The 21,686-nt window shown below is 38.9% G+C and overlaps 1 protein-coding gene across 1 annotated transcript in view; it reads left to right on the top strand.

The window, feature by feature from the left end:
* Positions 1-16,804: 16,804 nt before the first annotated feature.
* nr3c2 (nuclear receptor subfamily 3, group C, member 2) overlaps positions 16,805-21,686 on the top strand; it is a 77,356-nt gene continuing 72,474 nt past the window's right edge. Inside the window, exons 1-2 of the mRNA XM_077570068.1 lie at positions 16,805-17,081; positions 18,705-20,381. Of these exons, the coding sequence (XP_077426194.1) occupies positions 18,724-20,381 (1,658 nt within the window). The 5' untranslated portion in view covers positions 16,805-17,081; positions 18,705-18,723. The remainder of the gene's footprint in view (positions 17,082-18,704; positions 20,382-21,686) is intronic.

The raw sequence follows: 21,686 nt of genomic DNA on the forward strand, positions 1-21,686 counted from the left end.
TAAAATTTGTTTTCTTAATGACAAGATTTAGCGTTCATTTTCCTTTTAAAGGTAAATTGTGTAAAAACTACCCATAACACAATTATTAAATCATCTTGCTCTATAGCTCCCCCTACAGTTAAGCCACGTTAATTCACCGTGTATCAGTAACAAAACATCATATTGAAACAATTGCCACTATTATCTATATTGCTCATTTGGGGTCACCATAGCAACATCAAAGACACTAATCTAGTTCTTTAATTTAAAAGACAAATTCTTACTTAAAGGTTTTTTGGAATTGACTTTTGAAGCTCAAAAGTCCAACATTGAAGTCATTGAAGTAGTTAATAAAGAAGCAAAAGCTGCTCAAACAGAATTGATCCAAATGCTAATAATGCTAATACATTTGTTGAGAGACAATGCTAACGCAATGCTAATGACAATGCAACAATACTAATTGAGCAAGAAAGTGGCTGCTTTCTGCTATTTAATTAAAGGGCAAAATGATGACACATTATAGCTTTAACGGAATTTTAAGAGAATTCCTTGCTCCTCCTAACCCACTCTCACGCACCATCTGGGCCAAAGAAGAGCCCAATTAAAATGTTGGCCATGCAGCAGGAGCCGTGCATTTTCAACCAGCAGCCCCTCGAGTTCTAAACGCGCTCTCTGGTGTCACATTGCACAAAACTGGCGAGTTCATTTTGCCGAAGTTGGCTCAAGTGCATTTAAAGGTCTGGATGCGGGCGGGTGGTCCTCACCCGTCTCCTTTTCCTTTCAGTCCCAAGTAGTGCTGGGGTTAGCCTCCATGCTGTGCGGTGCTCTACAATTTTGCGTTAGCATCGTCATGTTGTGCTCTGAAATTGACCACAACTCATCGAGGGTTATGCATTCATTTTTAAGTAGTCTATTAAAAAAAAAAAAAAAAAAAAATATATATATATATATATATATATATATATAAATAAAATAAAAATATAATAAAAAATTACAAATAAATAAATAAATATATTTTTTTTTAAATTAAAAATAATAATAATAAAAAATAACAAAATAACAAAAAGATAAAAAATAAAGTAAAACAAAAAAATACATAAAAAAACAAACAAAAAACAAACAAAACATTTTTTAATAATTGAAGCATTTTTATATAAATAGAAATACATTTTAAAATAACTTTCACATACTATAGTTTCAAACTAATTTTATATTAGCCTTTGAATCACAAAGAACACATAGAGAAGGACAGTCCGTCCACCAATAGCAAAATTCCATTATTGAAAAACATTGAAATGAATTGGGAAAGAAAAAGGTTAAAACTCCAAAACAAGCAAATAAAATATTTTAAAAAATGCATATATTTTTTTTTTTGGGGGGGGGGGGGCGTTTTTTTTTTTTTTTTTTACTGTAAAGAAGCAAATTAAGGTTTCCCCCCCTCAACAAAATATTTCACTGTGGTTTAGAAGACAAATTCCTAAACCCGCAATGAGTAAAATTTGGTTCATCAGCGACTTTCAAAAAGTTTCCACTATTGTAAAACTTTGTAATTACAAAAGTTTCAAAGAATGAGACGAGCGATAACAGCTAATCTAATGGGAGAGACTAGCCCTACGAGTGTTTTTTTTTTTTTAACGCTGGCGTTGGTTGTGCAGCTGCAAATGTTTCATTAACCCAGGTGCCATTCATTAACATTCCATTATTCATCTGCTTTGCACTAGCCACATTTCCTCCATGACGACAATTACACGGCCAGCACGGCTACATTAATTACTTCTTTATTTGTTACTAATTGGGAGGGCTATATTTAGGCGCAATAGACATTTCATTACGGCATTTACCGCATTCACTATATTGAAGTCAAATGAGGTGCATAAAAGTGCATACAAAGATGGTGAAGTGATTTTGTTTATTTATTTTTGATTTCAATGATGTGTAAATGAGTGGCCCTGTTTGCATTTGATTCTCCTCCATGTGGTCAAAGTTGTATTTTATAATCTCTACCAATTTCTTAACAAGGTGCTAATTAATGCGGAGTGATTTGAAATGTTTTAATGTGATTTAAGCATATGGGAAGGGTCAACTTTTTTTGTTATATGTGGATGGTCTCTCTATACTGTTCGCTCTGGAATGTATCCCCTCCCCCCACCCCAATTTTATAATAATATTTTTTTTAATTATTCATTTTTAATAATGTTTTTTTTTTTTTTTAAGAAAAGATTATTAAAAATTAGGGGCTTTAACATTTTTAATTGAAAAAAATTGCATGGCTTCACTAGTTAACTCACGATTAATTACAAATTTTAATACAAAAAAAAATTCTAGGTTTTCATACTCTTGTTAACAAAAGTGGGGAAAAAATGTTAAACTAATAGAAATAGTTCAAATTAATTTTTGACGGCTATAGCCATCAATGGCAGTGAATGAGTTAATTGCATGACTTTACTAGTTAACTCACGATTAATCACAAATTTTATATCTGCTCTAAATGAACAATAAAAAAAATCTAGGTTTTCATACTCTTGTTAATAAAAGTAGAAAAAAAAAAGTTAAACTAATAGAAATAGTTAAAATGATTTTTGGACGTTTATAACCGTCAATGGCAGTGAATGAGTTAACAATAAAAGAACGTTAACATTGTCTAACATTATGATCCTTTATGTCACAAAACGGGCTTGTTTCAAAGTAGCTTTGACATCACTTCAAAAGAGATGACGTCACTTTTCAGTATACAAGGAAGGCTGACGGATCGGATCATCGTGAGAGTCCGTTGTCACTGGACAGCGTTGACGTTTCCGGACATTCAACGACCCGTGCTAACGTTCTGCGCTCAGATGGTGCAAAGCAAAGCGTTCGGTAGCATCTTCTCATCTGCGACGCGCACCTCTGAACTCCCATCGCCGCCCGTCCCGCCAACGTGGGCCGCCGCTAGATAAATATTAGCTTCCCTGGCACGGCGGCCCGCAGGCCCGCTTGATGAAAGCCATTCGTCACTACGGCCGGATGACCCGTCTGCTCGGACCAGCGCGGACCGAGCAGTCGGGCGTGAAGGGGATGTCTCGGCGCGGCCAGCAAATCATGATTTAATGCCTTTAATTTACACTGTCTGCGGGCCTTATCAAAAGGTTAGCTCGGGCAGCAGCAGCAAGAGCGGCGGCGGCGGCGGCGGCGGCGGCGGCGGCGATGGCTTAACTTGGCTATGAATTTTGGGAGCGCTTTGGAAACGACAAGCGGCTTTAATCGCTGATATAAGTTTCTGGTTATTGCTTAGTGTTGCTTTTTTTAAAGTGGACTCCTTTGACATAACGTCCTGAGGGGAAAAGGTGGAATGTTAAGTGGTGTTAGGTGAGGAATGAGGCCCGAAATCATGATACGAACGTCCACATGAGAGGTGAAATCAATTGTGGCTTTTCGGTTTGTACACGTAAAGGTTTGTGGGTTAATAGTTGGGGTCCAAATCTTCTAATGTCTCACAACTTGAAGATTCCGATTTTTGGGTGTGTGATTCGATTCAGAATCGATTTTTTTATTTTATTCTTTTTTTTTTTTTTTAACCGAGAGAGCTCAGTATTGTTTATTTGGTAATTTTACCGATTTGACACGTCATCATCATTGCTCTCGATTTTGGGGCATTTAAAATCGATTCTGAATTGTACTGAATGAGAATCGGGATTCTTATGAGAATTTATTTTTTGGCACACCCCTAGTGAACTCATTCACTGCCATTGACGGCTAAAGACGTCAAGAGTATAAAAACCTAGAAAAAAATGTTTTTTATTGTACATTTGGAACAGATATAAAATGTGGGATTAATCGTGAGTTGACTAGTGAAGTCATGGGATTAATTATGAAAAATTCCTAATTTTTCATAATCTTTTTTTTTTTAGTTAAAAAAGTAATTTTAATTTGTTAATTTTTAAGATATTTTTTTTAAAAGAAAATATTATTAAAAATTAGGGGTGTCAGGCGATTAAATTTTTTAAGCATAATTTAATAGCATGACTTCACTAGTTAACTCACGATTAATCACAAATTTTATATCTGTTGTAAATGTACAATAATAAAATTATTTCTAGGTTTTCATACTCTTCTTAACAAAAGTGGGAAAATTTTAAACTAATAGAAATAGTTCAAATGAATTTATAGCCGTCAATGGCAATGAATGAGTTAATACATATGAAATGTACATCTTCATTAAAACACTAAACTAAAGCGCCATGAAGCTCCAGGGCTGAAAATGAGACCAGTGGCTCGGTGTAAACGGGACGAACTTGTCGGCTCAAGCATATAAACAAGGTTATCCCGAATGTTGAGTTGGAATCAATTTCATACAATTGAAATAGGAGAAAATAAAAAAATAATTAAAGTGAAACAAACCCATCAAAGTCGCACTTTCCCGAGCTTATCAAATGAACATCGCCAAGCATTGCCTCTGTGCCGCCAGTTTTTCTTCCATTTTTTTGGATAGCCAAAGTTAAATTCCATTCTTTTATTGGAGAGCAAAACAGCATTGAATCATCTGCCGAGCACCGTTTTAGAAATCTGGTAAATTTGCGCCTCTACCCAACAACACTTTCCACAAATCATTCATGGTGCCAAACCCGGCTCCAGAATTTCCATTCAGCCAGCCAGGAAAGTTTGAACCATACCGAACCATCGACACAGACGGAATGAAACCAGGCCAAAATGGACTTTCATTATGTTCTGGATATTTAGCTGCAGTTACAAGATCACATCTGCATGCTGAATCTTCACTAACGGGCCTTTTTTTGTTTAGCTTAGCATAAAGTAGCACACGATCTGCAATGCGAGCACCTTTGCAAAGCTGCACGCCAGCTTCGCCAGCTTGCTATTTGTTGTTGTTGATTTGAGGAATCGAGAGTGTAAATACAGCAAGTTGCAGCTCCTGGACTTTCTGCCGGTTGCCAGGAAACCTCGCAAATCAATACGACTCCGGGGGGGGGGACGCGACTTCTACACGTTTTTCCTTCAAGATTGCTTATATGAGACGGTGCAGTAGATTTCATGTCAGAGCAATTGGATATTGTTTAGAATGTCTTTAAGCCAAGAAATAATTAGTTATGTTGTAGGGGGTTCAAAGTGTGTGTGGTTATTTTTAAAATTGTATATTTAGAATTGACGATGATTGGTCGGTAGCCGGCGGAGGGCGTCCTGCTGCATCTCGCTGAAAGTCATCCAGCTTGATCCTAAAATGGATGAAGCGGTATAGAAAAGGGATGGCTATGCGTTATTTTATAGTCATACTTTAATATTGTTTTTAACTCATTCACTGCCATTGACGGCTATAGACGTCAAAAATGTTTTCCCACTTTTGTTAACGAGAGTATGAAAACCTAGAACAAAAAATATTGTACATTTAGAATAGATATAAAATGTGTGATTAATCGTGAGTTAACTATTGAAGTCATGTGATTAATTACAATAAAAAATTTGAATCGCCTGACGCCGCTAACTTTTAATAATCTTTTATTTAAAACCCGTGGGCAGTATTTTATTTTGAAAGGGCTTGGTCAGAACCAACAAAAAGCCAAAAAATGGTCACAATAACGCCTAGGGGTAAAAAAAAAAAAAAGACGATTAAAAAAATGTCTAGGTTTTCATACTCTTGCTAACAAAAGTGGAAAAAAATGTTAAACTAATAGAAATAGTTCAAATAATTTTTTGACGTTTATAGGCGTCAATGGCAGTGAATGAGTTAATTTTTTTTTCTCATTTTCCTTTGTACATAAATATTTATGTTTACAATATTATTTCCCCCCCAGTAATTATTCTTTCAGTAATTACAGATTTTTCTGCAATTTTTTATTACTATTTTTATTTTTTTAGCAAATTCACCTTTGGCTAAAGGTTTTATGAATTAAAACCACTCACATAGTTGCATTAGAACAAATTAAATATTATTTTTGTGTTTATGTAATTTAAAAACACACAACTGTATTGCAGAAATATACTGTAAATTTTATTTTTTAAATGTTTTTTTTTTTTTAATAGCACAACAACAAACTCATTTTAAATCTATTTACCATATTTATCTAGAACACCAAAATATATTCACATCTTACATTGAAATATTTTCTCAACTAAAAATTGGCATTTATTGTTTAGCTGCATTTGATGTGTTTTTATTATTGAAACAACCTTTCGTAGTGTCTCTATCTCACTAATATTGCTTTACTCTTTTTTCTGCTACAATGGCCATATTGTGCCATTTGCTTGCCGGTGGTATATATTTTTTTTAAACCTTATTTTTCATCTCTACCGCCACGACGTGCCGCCGGCATCCAAACGCAAAGATAACGAGTAGCGTAAGAAAAAGTAGTTTTGCAAGAGCATCTTCCGCCTCCTCCAGCCTTGTGAGTTACATCACAACGGGTGTAAAGGGGGCGGAGACGCGGACGGCCATCGATCCAAACAGAAGGTGCTGTCTGGCACTCCGGGCCATTCACACGCGCACATGCGCACACTTACGCGCACACACTGCTGGCGTTCCGTGCGCACATCCATCCACAACTTTGCCAGTTTGTAATTTATTTGAATGTGACCATGTTGTTTTTGAGCAGAAAACAAAAAGCACGAAAAAGAAGAGATAGTCAACCTTAAACATTTCTTGACAATAATATGTTAGACGTGACCCCATTAGTCCAAACATGACATTCTAATTAATATTACATTTGTGGAATATGAGTTAGGCAGCAAAATCCAGCCGTTTTTATTCATCTCAGGGGGGCGGCCATTTTGCCACTTGCTGTCGACTGAAGATGACATCACAGTTGCTCAGGGCTCGGGCAACGACCAATCACAGCTCACCTGTATTCTGAAGCTGCGCTGTGATTGGTTGTTACCGGAGACCTGCGCAACTGTGATGTCATTTTCACTCGACAGCAAGTGGCAAAATGGCCGCCTTCATATTGACGATATCATTTAGCTGCTTAACTCATATTCCACTAATGTAATATTAAGCAGAATAGCGTATTTAGTAGGGGTGGGAATCTTTGAATGTCTCACGATTCGATTTGATTCCGATTTTTGGGTGTGTGATTCGATTCAGAATCGATTTTCGCTTAAGAATGATTTTTGATTCAAAATGATTTGATTGACACTGATTTTTGCTTCAATTTATAGATGTTCAAGGAATTGTAATGATCTACTCCAGTCTGATTCGCTAATGCTAATTAGCGCGCTACTCGCGGCACTTTTATCACTCAAAAGAACGGCTCCACGCTGCAAAAAAACAACTTTTATTGGAATAACTTGATCGTGACTTTTTCCTTCTACTCTCTAATGTGGCTACAACTTAACAGTGTATCAGACCGCGTGGAACCACACTGCCCCTCAGTGGCCAAACCGGGTACAACATGAACAGCGCTCCCAATAAAGGCACACACAAACAAAGGGAAGAGAGTATAAAATAATTCAAATAAAATCGATTATGGGGACATTTAAAATCGATTCTGAATCGTACTAAATGAGAATCGCGATTCTTATGAGAATCGATTTTTTGGCACACCCCTAGTATTTAGACTAATGGGGCCACATAAGATTTTTTGGGAAGGGGTGTTGACTTCCCCTTTAAGTAACATTAAACTTAAGTAATCGTTTAGAAAATCGTCCAGGCCGCTAAATCCCTAATTGTTGTTAGGTATGACAAGCATTTAAGTTGCCCATTCCTGCGTTAGGAGCAACATTGAGGACATATTCTCTTGGTTACCGTCGTATAATATTAGAAGATGACAGGCAGCTAAAAAAGTCCCTATTTTCAGTCCCGTCTGACATTCGGCCCATCTTCCTCCTCTCCTCTCACCATTCCGACAAAAACAACTCCCCAAAGTGTTCCCGACCTGCTAAAAGTTTTCTTTAACCCTTCGCCATTGGTGTAAAAAAAAAAAAAAAAAAAAAAAAAGCAAGGCGGCAACGGCGAAGAAAATGGTCATCAAAGCCAGACAAATTGACACCTTTTTGCCGAAGCGTCGCGAGTCCTCGCAATTTCGCACACTTTTCCCTCGGCGGCGACGCCAGGAAGGCGGCCAAAACTCGGCGCTTTCCAGATGGACACTCGGCATCTGAATAATGAGTCACTAAGAGATAAAAAAAATAAAAAATAAAAAACTTGCATGGGAATGTCTGCCCGCCGTTTGCAAAGCGAGCAATTTTCCCTCTCACCTGCGCTTACGTTTCACTGACGATTTCTGTTTTCGCTAGTAGCTAAAACGCTGATTTGACATTTTTAACACACACGCACGCACGCACACACACACACAATATTGGGGTGTCAGGCGATTTTTAATTGTAATTGCATGACCGCAAATTTTACATCTGTTCTAAATGTACAATGTAATTTTTCTTCTTCTAAGTGTCATACTCTTGCTAGCATAACAGTGGGAAAAATGTTAAACTAATAGAAATATGGTCATGATACACTAATTTCATAATAATTCATAAAATTTAGTTAAAATTAAAAAGGTACTGTACTAAAAAAAAGTGTAATATTGATTTGTGTTTAGGTCGTTTTTCTGCCACTAGATGGCATAATTGCATTTGTAAGATGTTGGTGACAGCCCAGTGCATTTTTCTTTTCATTTTAAGAGCTGTCTAATCTTTAACATGAAGTAATTTGTAAAATTCTGCACATTTTTAAAATTCTAAAATACAACTTGACCCCAGTTTCCGCAAATATATGCATTATTAATTTTTTTACTGCTAAATTTTGATGTGAAGGTGTGTGTCGCGTTGTAACTGGAATTCCCCCAGTACAGGGGGCGGTCATTAACTCGTTCACTGCCATTGGCGGCAATAGACGTCAAAAATTCATTTGAACTATTTCTATTAGTTTAACTAAGTCATGTGATTAATTACAATAAAAAAATGTAATTGCCTGACGCGATTTAAAGATGATTAAAAATTCGGGGCGTCAGGCGAAAAAATTGTAATCGTAATTAATCGCATGACTTTACTAGTTAACTCACAATTAATCACTGTTCTAAATGTACAATAAAAAATATAGGTTTTCATACTCTTGTTAACAAAAGTAGAAACATTTTTTAACTAATAGAAATAGTTCAAAAAATTCTTGACGTCTATAGAAAAAATAAATATAAAAAATTATTGTATTTTTTTTTTTAAAGAAAAGATTATAAAAAATTAGGGGCGTCAGGCAATTACAATTTTTATCGTAATTAATCGCATGACTTCACTAGTTAACTCACGATTAATCAGAAATGTTATATCTGTTCTAATACAATAAACAAAATCTAGGTTTTCATACTCTTGTTAACAAAAGTAGGAAAAAATGTTCAACCAATAAAAATAGTTCAAATGAATTTTTGACGTCTATAGCCGTCAATGGCAGTGAACGAGTTAATCAGGATGAATCACACATTTTCTTCCAAGCCACACCAAAGTTTTGTGGAGAGACATTGATGCATGTGTCCCGCCCGCTTTCCTTCTCAACTCTCCACATTTGGTCTCACCCAATGTGATTATAGAAAGAAAAAAAACGAAGGCTGGAATTGATCTCTCCCACAAGCTTGTTTGCAACGCTGCGCACACACGACACACACAAGACGAGTCGCGGCGTCCTCCTCAAACAGGAAGTGCGCGCCACAACACGACAGCACTGGCGGGCCGCTCGGGCTGGCCTAGATTCTCTGAAATCCGCTGTGGAAGTGCTCTCGTCCTCAGCTGCCATCGCTCGCTCGCTCGGCCATCTGGCTGCGGCGCGCAGCAAATCCCAATCTGCGTTAATTTGACTGATACGGGGGCCATTGTTTGTTTTAGACGGATTAATAAATGCTCTTGTGGCTAAGTCGGCGGGTTTAAAGTTTGAAAGTTTTTGTGGTGTGTGTGTGTCGCAGCTTGCCAGGTGCGCTGCGGGTCACTGCTGAAAATTAGATGCGTCTAAGCCGGCGAAATAAAGCTTTTATGTAACAGCGAGACAATGAGACTTTGCCTTTCAGGGCATTTGTACATCCACTAAGCATGGAACTCCTTCAAAACAAGATATATGGCAACGAAAAAAAAAGATCCAGGACTCTTTCTGGTAAGAAATTGCATAGAGGAAACACATGGAATGCAGTGTACAAGGTCTTGTAAACGATGAATCCACTTTTTTTTTTCTAGAGCTCAGTATTGTTCATTCGATTTGACATCATCATTGCTCTCCTTTTTTTAAAAAAACAAATAAATTAAAAAAATTTAATAAATGTTTTTTTTAATTTATTTTTTAAATATATATACATATATATATACATATACACACATATATATATATATATTTTTTTTTTTGTATGTGTATGTGTGTGCGTGTGTGCGTGCATGCGTGCGAGTGTGTGTGTTTTCATCAGTTCACCTAAAGCCCATTAAAAAAAATCCCATACTAATAATATAATATAATAATAAATTGCCAAATGCAGAAACATCAATGTAAGTGTACTTTTTTTTCTTATGTTGGACTTTTATCCCAATACCAACATACTTGACGATGAAAGATAGAAAAGATGGTTTAGTATACAACCCACTAAGTCCTTTTTTTTTCGTGATCACTTGTTACTAAGCGGAATTTATCAGGCACAATTATTGTAGCCACCCAATTATTAGTCCCCAAATAGTAGAATGAAGCTATCAGTCTAATTTTTCTTACAATCACTCTAAAACCTCTCCAATCCATGAAATTCCTGTTTTTAAAACACAGCCTGATTAAAGTTCAGTTTTTTTAATACAACAATTTTTTTCTTCTCAATATCCATTCATCCATTTTACGTTATCAATCTGCTTAATGACAACAAAGTCTACCCGATAAAATATACAACTTCATGAGTAAGTTAACATTTATGCTAGCTAGCTAGCTAGCTAGTAGATGCAGCAATGTCGATTTTTTATTTTTTTTGGTCATTTGTTGCCAGGTAGAATTGATAGGGCACAATTGCAACTGCCCCAAAGTTAATTTAGTCCTGTCAACAAACACTAATAAGACAGTTCAACTTAACATTTAATTTACTAGACATGTTTATCATGAGTAGACCAAGAAATAAGTCTCAAGAATCCAAGCCCAGAAACAAACAGGAAGTCGGCCATTTTGGTTCCAGATTATTAAAAATTAGGGGCAAGAGGCAATTAAATGTTTTTAATTGTAATTAATCACATGACTTTACTAGTTAACTCACGATTAATCACAAATTCTATATGTTTTAAATGTACAACAATTTTTTTTTAAGGTTTTCATATTCTTGTTAACAAAAGTGGGGGAAAAAATTTAAACTAAAAGAAATTGTTCAAATGAATTTTTGACGTTTATAGCCGTCAATGGCAGTGAATGAATAAAAAAATAAAAATAAAATAAAATATTATTAAAAATTCGGGGCGTCAGGCGATATAAAGTGTTTTTTTTAATCGTAATTAATCGCATGGCTTCACCAGTTAACTCGTGATTAATCACACATTTTATGTACAAAACTAAATGTACAATTAAAAAAAATCTAAATTTTTAACAAAAGTGGAAAAAAAAAGTTTAACTAATAGAAATAGTTCAAATTAATTTTTGACGTTTATAGCCGTCAATGGCAGTGAATGAATAAAAAAAATAAAAATAAAATATTATTAAAAATTTGGGGCGTCAGGCGATATAAATTTTTTTTTTTAATCGTAATTAATCGCATGACCACCAGTTAACTCGTGATTAATCACACATTTTATGTACAAAACTAAATGTACAATTAAAAAAAATCTAAATTTTCAACAAAAGTGGAAAAAAAATGTTTAACTAATAGAAATAGTTCAAATGAATTTTTGACGTTTATAGCCGTCAATAGCAGTGAATGAGTTAAACCCAACACTCTAATAAGATGATCAGATCGTGATCAAACATCTTGTGAGCGGAAAGTCCAAATTCTGTCTTGACTTTAGTGAACTACATCTTTATTTCTTTGTCTCTTTATAATATACATGCTGCCTCTCTCACACACACACACACACATACACATGCGCACACACACACACACACACACACACACTGACACATGGTGTGTTATGCAATGGGTGATGCCTAATTACCACTGACATCGCGGAGCCTGTTCACTTGCGAAAATTAATCATGACACAGGCGTCACATTTCACTTTTTCCCCCTGGGTGTGCAGCAGCCGACCAAAATGCACAAAAATACCAATTTGTCAAATTATTATCCGACACAAGGTGGCGCACACAAGAAAGGCGGGAAAAAAAATGTTGCTTGATAATTAGCAGGACGTTGTTTGTTATCCGTTTGGACTCCGGGGAGCCGGATGGGAAATAATGAACTATTTCATGCGTAACGTGGCTTTAGAAAGCGTCTTGTGGGCCTTTCGGTCTATTTATACCGTCGACGCTGTACTGGAAAGCGACGGCGGTCCACCCAAGCTGCACGACTCAACGTTAGTTCACGATTACCAATGGATGAGGTGAGACCGCCACGAGAGTGTAGCCAAGTGTGGCATAATTAATGTGACAAATGTAACTTGGCCAGGAAAGATGACTGCAGTCAAATTGCGGACCATATTGCCTTTTTTTTTGAGGGGTTTAACCACGCGCGCGCACGCACACACATTTTCCCCATCTAATCCAAAGTGTTGCCCTGAGAGTGCCCCCCATGTACGAGTTTTTCAAGCTATGAGTGGCAATAAACTCAATTCAGCTCGCTTTGCAATAAGCAGCAGTTGGGCAAAAAAAAAAAAAAAAAAAGGCTTCCAGCTGTTTAATGATTTATTATATTTTTGTAATCATTCAATTTATTAATTAATAATTAAAATATTTTAGTTTTTTTTTTAACTCATTTACTCGCAGCCATTTTCACCGAAGCAACCCCCTTTGCTCCCGGCTGTTTTACTGGATTGTGACAGATTTTTCATGGCCCACAGAATATCGTGTTCTATTGCTATAAAAACTAGGATCCTATCAAAAGAAAGATTAGAGTATCTTTTTTCATCAGGGGAAAAAAAATATATTCTATTTGTTTCCGTTTTGCAGCAATTAGCATTAGAATGTAGCTAAGTTTCATCATTAGTCACAAATCTGTTTACAGCTGTGGGTAAATGAGCTTTGTTGCAACATGGCCCTGGTTGATCTCCTTTGCTCTGCTGCCACCTGCTGGCCGTTTTTTTGTAATAACTACCATTGCTTTAAGGGACCTCTTCAGGTCAGAGGCTGCGTCAAAGAATTCTGTATGCTCTAGCATAAAAAAAAAAAAAACATTACATTTTTTTTAAACATAAAAAAAAACATTTAAAAAAAAACAACAAAAAAACATTTTAAAAAAAACAACAAAAAAACAAAACAAAAAAAACTTTGGGAGCATGGCCATATTTAAAATAGAACGTATTTAAACGTTTTTGGGAGAAAATGAGTTTAATATAGTTCTGCAGTCCAGTACAGTATACTTAGCGTACTGAACTTAGCGGACTCCTCCTCACCTAATCGCTACCCAATTAGAACCTTGTATCGACCTGCTAGACACAATCATTTGTGAAAGTTGGGAGATTTTTATCATTGTGTGTAGGCTGAGCTGCTACGCCAAGAAATAGAAATTGCCCCCAGATTGTTAAAAAAATAAATAAATAAATATTTTTGGAAAATTGATTGGCTCTACCAGTTAGCATCCGTGAGTTTACCTAACAGGAAACTGGAGTGTGTTAATGATGTCAGGAATTAACATGGCATGTTTGGCAGCATGTTCCATTTAGGCATCTAAGACACCATGTTTACAAGCAGGAATATCAATTTTTAATCGACTTGACACAGTTATGTCGAAGGTATTATTTAATGATAATTCCCCGCATGTTAATGGCCTGTTCCGGAGTCTGGCAGCAACCTATAAAGCGCGCGTTCCCACTGAATATGCATGTATGGCTCCGGCGGGGTAAACATGTTATTCCATTAAGCAGCCCGTAGCCCGTGTGGCGGGTGCGTGTCCAAACCCCAGGTGGCGCGCACAATAGTACGGCTGAGGCGAACCCATGCATTTTATTGAGCATTTAAGATCGGCCGTGACATCCTCGTAGTGGAGCAACTTAAGGTGACTGGAATCTGTGTCAACGCGCAATTTTTCACTAGTTGCTTGATATTTGTTTACATCTGTTTACGGCACGTTGTCACGGTTAAAGATGAGTAAAAAAAAAATGGTGTTGGATTGGATTTAGGAACAGCATTTGTGTTAAAAAAAAATAAAAATAAAATTTGTGGCAAAATGGCCGCCCCCTGAGATGGATAAAAATGGCTGGATTTTGCTTCATAACTCGTATTCCACAAATGTAATATTAATCAGAATGTCATGTTTAGACTAGTGAGGTCACATATAACATATTATTGTCAAGAAATGTTTAAGGTTGACGTCCCCTTTAACTCATTCACTGCCATTGACGGCTATAGACGTCAAAAATTCATTTGAACTATTTGTATTGGTTTAACATTTTTTCCCCACTTTTGTTAACAAGAGTATGAAAACCTAGAAAAAAATAAAATAATAATAATAATAAAAAAAAATCTAGGTTTTCATACTCTTGTTAACAAAAGTGGAAAATATGTTAAACTAACAGAAATAGTTCAAATGAATTTTTGACGCCTACAGCCGTCAATGGCAGTGAATGACTTAAAAAAAACAAAAAAACTTTTTGGGTTATTTATTTAACCCAGAAAGTTCAACCAAAATGAATAACGCACAAAACAACCCACTTTTTTTTTTTTTTTACACAAATTTGTTTAGAGTGAATCATGTTTTTGTTTAGTTTTTTTTTTTTTTTAAATTGGGCTTTGGGGAACCAATGACTGTGCTACATGAATTCTAGCTAGCAACAAGTGGTTGGGCAAACTGATATTTCAGCTATGACTTTTTGTTGTTGTAAATCATATTCCATTAAATTTACTTCAACTTCAATACATAATAAAATTGTCCAAAATGACCAGCTTCATCTTCGCTTCCCACCCAAATTCAATCTTAGACCCAATCTGCTGGATCAAACAATGAACCCAACCTTGGGTAAAATAAATAACCCAATCTGCTCAAAATGCAAAGCTACCCTTTGAGTGGGTTTGGAAAACTACCCGGCATTTTTTAGTGTGTCACTGTAAAAACAGTTGGGCCATAAATAGCCTAAATTGGGTCAAAAAGCGACCAACCTAACTTGTTGGGTTATTTATTTAACCCCAAAAATGGGGTCAAATAAATAATCCACAAAATTTGTGGGTTATTCATTTCAGCCGATTTCTGTGTGTTGGGGTTTAAATGAATACAATAACCCAAAAAGGTAGTTTGGTCCCATTTTGACCCAATTTGGGTTATTTTATACCCCGATTTGGGTTATTATAAACCCTATAGCTCTGCCAAAGTCAGCTGGACCCGTCTCCAGCTCACGATAAAAAGGATTGATGGACTTCTGACGGATGATTATGCTAATGAATTAGCAACGCTGTTCCATTTAGTGCAACTGTACTTTAATATACGTTCCAAATTGGCCACTCTGCTCTTCAGTCCTCGTGACATTGCAAATTCATGACTGCCTCCTGCAGACATGCACTGAGAAGTCTGCGAGGGAGGGGGGCGGGGCTTCGTCTGAGAGTTAGCATGCTCCAGTTCACCTGTGTCCCTCCGGTGAGGCCCCGCAGCAGCTGAGTTCACCGACAAAAAAAGTGTCTGTCCATCAGTGGGATCGCTCATTATGATAGAAACATCGTTATTATTTTTTTTATTGTGTTTTCTTTGGCTTATGGACTTTGGCGCCCTATCGCCGATGAGCGGGAGCGCGCGGTTGGGGGGCGCAGGGGTGCGAGTGTTGGACTGCGGACACCGGAAACGGCGCTGATGTGTAAAACCCGGAAGTCCGTGGCGTTGTTATTTTAAATATGATATCGCCGATGGGCAATGACAAAGAGAAAAACTGCGATTACAACTGTAGGAATGGAATTTGGCGGTTGATGCTTCGCAGTCCGTCCGGGCTGCTCAGTACAAAAATGTAAACAATAAGATCATTTGCATGTCATCAAAAGATGTCATTTATCGTCGTCAAGGTTTTGAAATGAATGTGGATATCGCGGCACTTTTCTCTAAATGAAGTTCGTCTTGGTGGTGAGTAGTGACAAAATTGACCATTGTCTGTTTCTATGTTTTTTTGGACATCCTACTCTATCTATCCATCTCTTTATCTTTTTGTCCATCTGGCTCTCTGTCTGCCCTATCTACCGGTCTGTCTGTCTGTCTGTCCATCAATTGCAAATACTGTACATTGCCTTGCATTGTATGACAGGGCCTATATACACATACATATGCCTGACTTTTATCATGATCAAATATTATGCCTTATATTTCTGAGTCTGGGTTATGGTGGAGGACTCATCATCAGTCCTAATTAGGGTTGCAAGTGATTGGAAAAAGCTTGCAATAGTGCGCCACCTGGTGGAGGCTCGTGTTGCAGGTGACGCCGAAGGAGTTTCCATATCCAGAAGGGCAAGGTCACGTGACGCACTCGAGACGAGCCGAAATAAAGCCAAAGTGACTTTAACGCCGATGATGGCCTCAATTCTGCCTGGCGCTCGCACACAAACGCAAACGCAGACGCGCGCGCGCGCACACACGCACGCACGCACGCGCTCGTCTGATTTTTTTTTCCCTTTCAATATTGGAGAGAGGGACACCATGTAAGACGAGCGCCTCCTCCCCTCGCCCTCCCCCCTCCACACACACACACTCCGTTCTCACTCCCTCCCTCCCCGTCGCCCTTCCACTCCCTCCCTCCCTCCCTCCCTCCTCTCTCGCTCTCTCTCTCTCGCCCACCCCGCACCTCTCTTCTTCTTTCACTTCCACTCGAGCGAGCGAGCGAGCAAAGCAGTACGCCGAGCGCTACACCGTCCGACCCCGCTCGCGCTTTGCTGCAAAGCCCGCTGAGGATTTATCATTATTATTATTATTATTAGAGAGGCGCAACTGGCGCAACTATGCACCACGCTCTCTTTCGCGACTCCAATTTATGAAGATTATCACTATTTTTTTTCTTTCTATTTGCTTTTCTTCGGGCTCCTCTGGATGCAAACACCTGACAACCACCCACCGAATGTCGTCTTTAAGGTAAGAAAAACAGACAAAAAAATTTTTTTTTTAGGCTTCTTGCATGCGAAGAGCCGCATTAAAAGTGTTTAATAACTTTTTTTTGTTACTGACGTTACTTGCCCATTTTGTTTGAAACAAACGAAACCTCCACGGGTTTTCTGCAAGTAGAATGTTTTTATTTTATTTTAATGAACGAGTTTGCACCTGTTTGGCAGCTCGAATGATTCCTTTCATAATGACAAAAAAAGATGTAAAAAAAAATGGCATTTATGCAAAAAGCACGCAGTTCGTGGCGTAGTTATTTTGAAATGGTTTTAAAAGGGGGTGTGTGCTCGTCATGCACGTGCCGCGACGGCCTAAACCACCTCTCAAACAATATAAAATCACACTTTTAATAGTTGTTCTAAGCTGTTTTCACATGTAAACCGTGTTTATGTCGTGTTTTCCGAACCAAAACAACGCGTTCCAACTTTGTGTCGCAGCAGTGTTGTGGCCGCCGAGCGAGACTCGCAACTTTTTGATTGACAGGCGCCTGAGCCAATCGGCGCTTGACCTCTGGGTGCGCTCGTCCAATAAGCGCGAGGCATTTAAGGTAGCCCGGGAGACGTCACGTCGGTTTGTTAACTCTTTCGAGGTACCTACCACCTGTCAAGATGTTTATTATCCTGGAAAATGAAAAAACAAAACAAAACAATTATTTGTATTCACCTGCATAAATAAATAAATAATAAAGTAGGAGCTCCACTCTAGGCATGACAGTTTGATTACTGATTCATTGATTGCGCTTTGGAATTGAACAAACCGGTATTGAATTTATGGAGTAAGCAGTACTGGTCTGTGACCCCTAGAGGCGCTGGTGGTCACATCTCAACAAGCTAGAAGAAGTGCAACGTCTTTCATTCTCTGACAACATAAATACAATAAGGTGATCAAATGTATAATCATCTAATAACATTTAAACTTTTTTTCTTGTAATATTACAGGATCATTACCATAATATTGCAACTTCCGTCACATAAAATTACTTTTTTCATGTTGAAACGTTGCCTGGCTTTTTTTACTCATTCATCGTCAAGCATTTCCCTCATAATAAGACTAGTCTCATAATCTGACAACTTTATTCTCGCAATATTTCATCTTTACTCTCATCTCAAAAGGTACATTTATGAAAATATGACTTTATTCTCGCAATAAATGTCTAGTAACATAACTTCATATTTTGATTTCATTCAGTAAAATTACGACTTTATGACTGTCTCGTAAAAATTTATCTCTGAACATTTCGTTCTAAAATCTTGCCTTTATTCACACACACACACACACACACGCACACGCACTCGCACACGCACACAAAACAATTAAAAACGTTGTTTTCTAAATGTATTCTCATTCTTAAAAAATGTCACAACTTTAACCATGTAAAATTACTGATGTTGATGAAAAATGATGTCTTTATTTTTGTAAAATGACACTTGGAAGTTGCAAGGCACAAAATGTCCAGCTACTGGCTGGCATTCCATTGGACAGCACGGTCGACAATTTTAATAGAATTTCTTGCTAAAATCTTTATACCAAAACCTCATGGTTGGAACCGGTGTAACTTTTTTCTTGCCCTCTTTTTTTTTTTTTTTTTTTTGCAAGGTGACTCCATGAGCCAGCAATGGAGACCAAAAGATACCAAAGTCTCTTTGAGGGGAGCGATGCCGAGAACCGGTGGTCTCAGATCCCCGGCACCATGGAGCTCTGCTGCACCGCTGACGAGCCCAGCCTGAGCGCCGCCGATGTCCTGATCGACATCGGCAACGTCGCCGACCCCAAAGAGGGCGGCGGCAAGACGCCGGACCAGCCGCTGCTTCGTCCCGGACCGACCCAGAACTTCGGCCTGACGCACATCAGCAACAGCTCCCTCCACGGCCCCAAGCCGGAAATGGACTCGAAGGAGCTTTCCAAAACCGTGGCTGAGTCCATGGGACTTTACATGAATGCTGCCAGGGAGGCGGACTTTGCCTTTGGCCAGCACGGGGGCACGGCCAGCCCCGGGAAAATGCAGTACCCGGTATGCGGGCGCCCTCTCGAGGAAAGCCAGTGCATCTCGGCCAAGAGCCCCAAACTGAAAGGGTTTGCGTTCCCGCAGCCGAGCGGCGGCGACGGTTCCGTCAGTACCCCGGCGAGCTCCGCGTCCATGCTGTCCGGCAGCCCCCAAAGTTCCAGCCCGGGGGGCGGGAACAACATGGTGTCGTCCACCACCACCAGCCCCCCGGCGGGCTTCGGCCCAGCGTGCTCGCCCGTAAGTCATCCGGCGCTGGCCGGAGTCCGGCGCAGGAATCCGTCGGCGTGCAGCCCCGTGGAATCCAGCACGGTGGGCTCGCCGCCCCTCCTGAGGTCCCCCATGTCCAGCCCGCGGAGCATGACCAGCGTGAGGTCCCCGCCGTCCTGCAGCGTCAGGTCATCCGTCTCCAGCCCCACCGCGGTCCGACCCCCCGCCTGCAGTCCGGCCATGGCCATCGGAAGCCCGCAGAACCCTTCCTCGGGAGGTTTCCCGGCGTCCAGTCCCGGCGGCGAACTGGCTTTGGTGCGGGGCGACGCCTGCAGTCCGGGAGCTACGGGTCCGAGCGACGAGCCGGACTTCAAGCCCTTTGTGTTCCCCAAGGTGGAGATGTTGGATGGGGAGGTGTTCAACGTGGGTTTGGACCAGATGGGCATGGTCAAGTACATCAAGAACGAGCCAGGGACTGATTTGAGGAGCATGTGCTTGGGGGGGTCCAAATGCAACACCTCCAACCTGCCGTTCATCACGCAAATCAAGAACGAGCCCGACAAAAGCCACGGGTGCATGAACCCGCAGTCCTACGGCGAGCAGTCGCCGCCGCTCGGCCTCTTCCCCGCGTCCGAGACCACCTACTTGTCGCTGAGGAATAACGTGGACGAATACAGCCTCTCCGGAATCTTAGGACCGCCGGTGTCTCTCAACGGGAACTACGACCCCGACGTCTTCGCCAACAACGTCCTGTCCAAAGGGGTTAAGCAAGAGTGCAGCGACGGCGACTACTACCAGGAGAGCAACGGCGTGCCCGCGTCGGCCATTGTTGGAGTTAATTCCAGCGGACACTCATTCCATTACCAGATCGGTCCGCAGGGAACGATGTCCTTTGCGCGGCACGACGTCCGGGACCCGTCCAACCCCTTGTTGAATTTAATTTCTCCCGTGGCGGCGTTGATGGAGTCGTGGAAGTCGCGGCCGGGCATGCCGCAGGGCTCGCTGTCGGCCCGGGCCGACGGATACCCGGGTCAGAACTGCATCGGTGACGGCATGACGAGGTAAGCGACGCCTTTAGGCTTTGGTCGGATTTGAACTTTACGCTGAGCAATTTGAGGACGGTTCTCGTCTGGGATTCGACGGTTGTGTTGCGTAATGATTCTCATACACGGTTGTCTTGAAAAATTACTTTTTCCCCCCAAAAATATTCAGATGTTATTCATCTAAATTCTGACTTAATTCTCATAACAGAACAGATTTTTTTTGTCGCAACATTTCGAGCTAATTGATGTAAAATGACTTTATTCTCATACATAAAAAAAAAGCTCAAAAGATAGAAATTCAAACTTTATAAAAAAAAATATCATATTTTCACTTTTCACATAAGTGGTATTATATTCTCATATTAAAAAGTTCTTTAACATGATTCTGATAAAAGATTAAAAAAAATATGACTTTATTTTCATAACATGATTTTTTTCGTAATATTTTGACTTAATTTAGATAGTTAAAAAAATAATGAAGCAACTTTTTTTGTAATCCAATTTAGATAAAATTTTGATATAATTCTTTTTCCCCATAACTTTGCAACTTTTTCATCATATTTTGACTTTGCTCCCCTTAAAATAACATTATGCTCATATAAAAACTTTATCTTAAAAAAATGTACTACAAAACATTCCGACATATTTCTCATGAAATATTTTACATTAAAATGATGACCCTTTTCTCTGTAATAGTTCAAGTGAGGTCATTGTAAAATCCCAAACATAACTTTTATCTCCACAATTGAATTTTTTTCCTTATACATTCAAAATTGCATTCTAAAATAAAACACAGATGGAACTTTGTCAAAAAAGTCATATCGTACTTTTTTCTTGCAACATTACAGCTAATTTCGAAAAAATGATGACTTTATCTTCATATTGATACTTTTAACATGTAAAATTCCAAATTTTTAGTTTTAAATCACAACTTTATTATCTAAAGACTTGATTGTCAGAATTTAGCAACTTTTTATAATCCTAATTATTTCAACTTTAGTCCACTTCTGTATATTAAACTATAACATCATGACTTTTTTCCTCATAATATTTTGACTTTAATCACATCAAGTTAGTTGAGCTCGTTCTGGGACTTTGCTTTTCTGTTTGTTTTTTTGAAAATCATTTTGCTGTCCAAGTAAGTTCACTGGCCTCCACTGTCGTACCCTATATGGACATTTATTGGACTCCATTTCCAACAGGTTGTCTCTCAAGAAGGCCGAGCACTTTGTCGTAATCATGTGCAAGAGCACGAGACCACTTTAAACAAGTTGCTTTGAGAATCGCTGGCTAAAAATGACATAGTGGGGCTCATTCTTCGCA

The sequence above is a fragment of the Vanacampus margaritifer genome, chromosome 7 (genome assembly GCF_051991255.1).
Source record: "Vanacampus margaritifer isolate UIUO_Vmar chromosome 7, RoL_Vmar_1.0, whole genome shotgun sequence".
NCBI lineage: Eukaryota > Metazoa > Chordata > Actinopteri > Syngnathiformes > Syngnathidae > Vanacampus > Vanacampus margaritifer.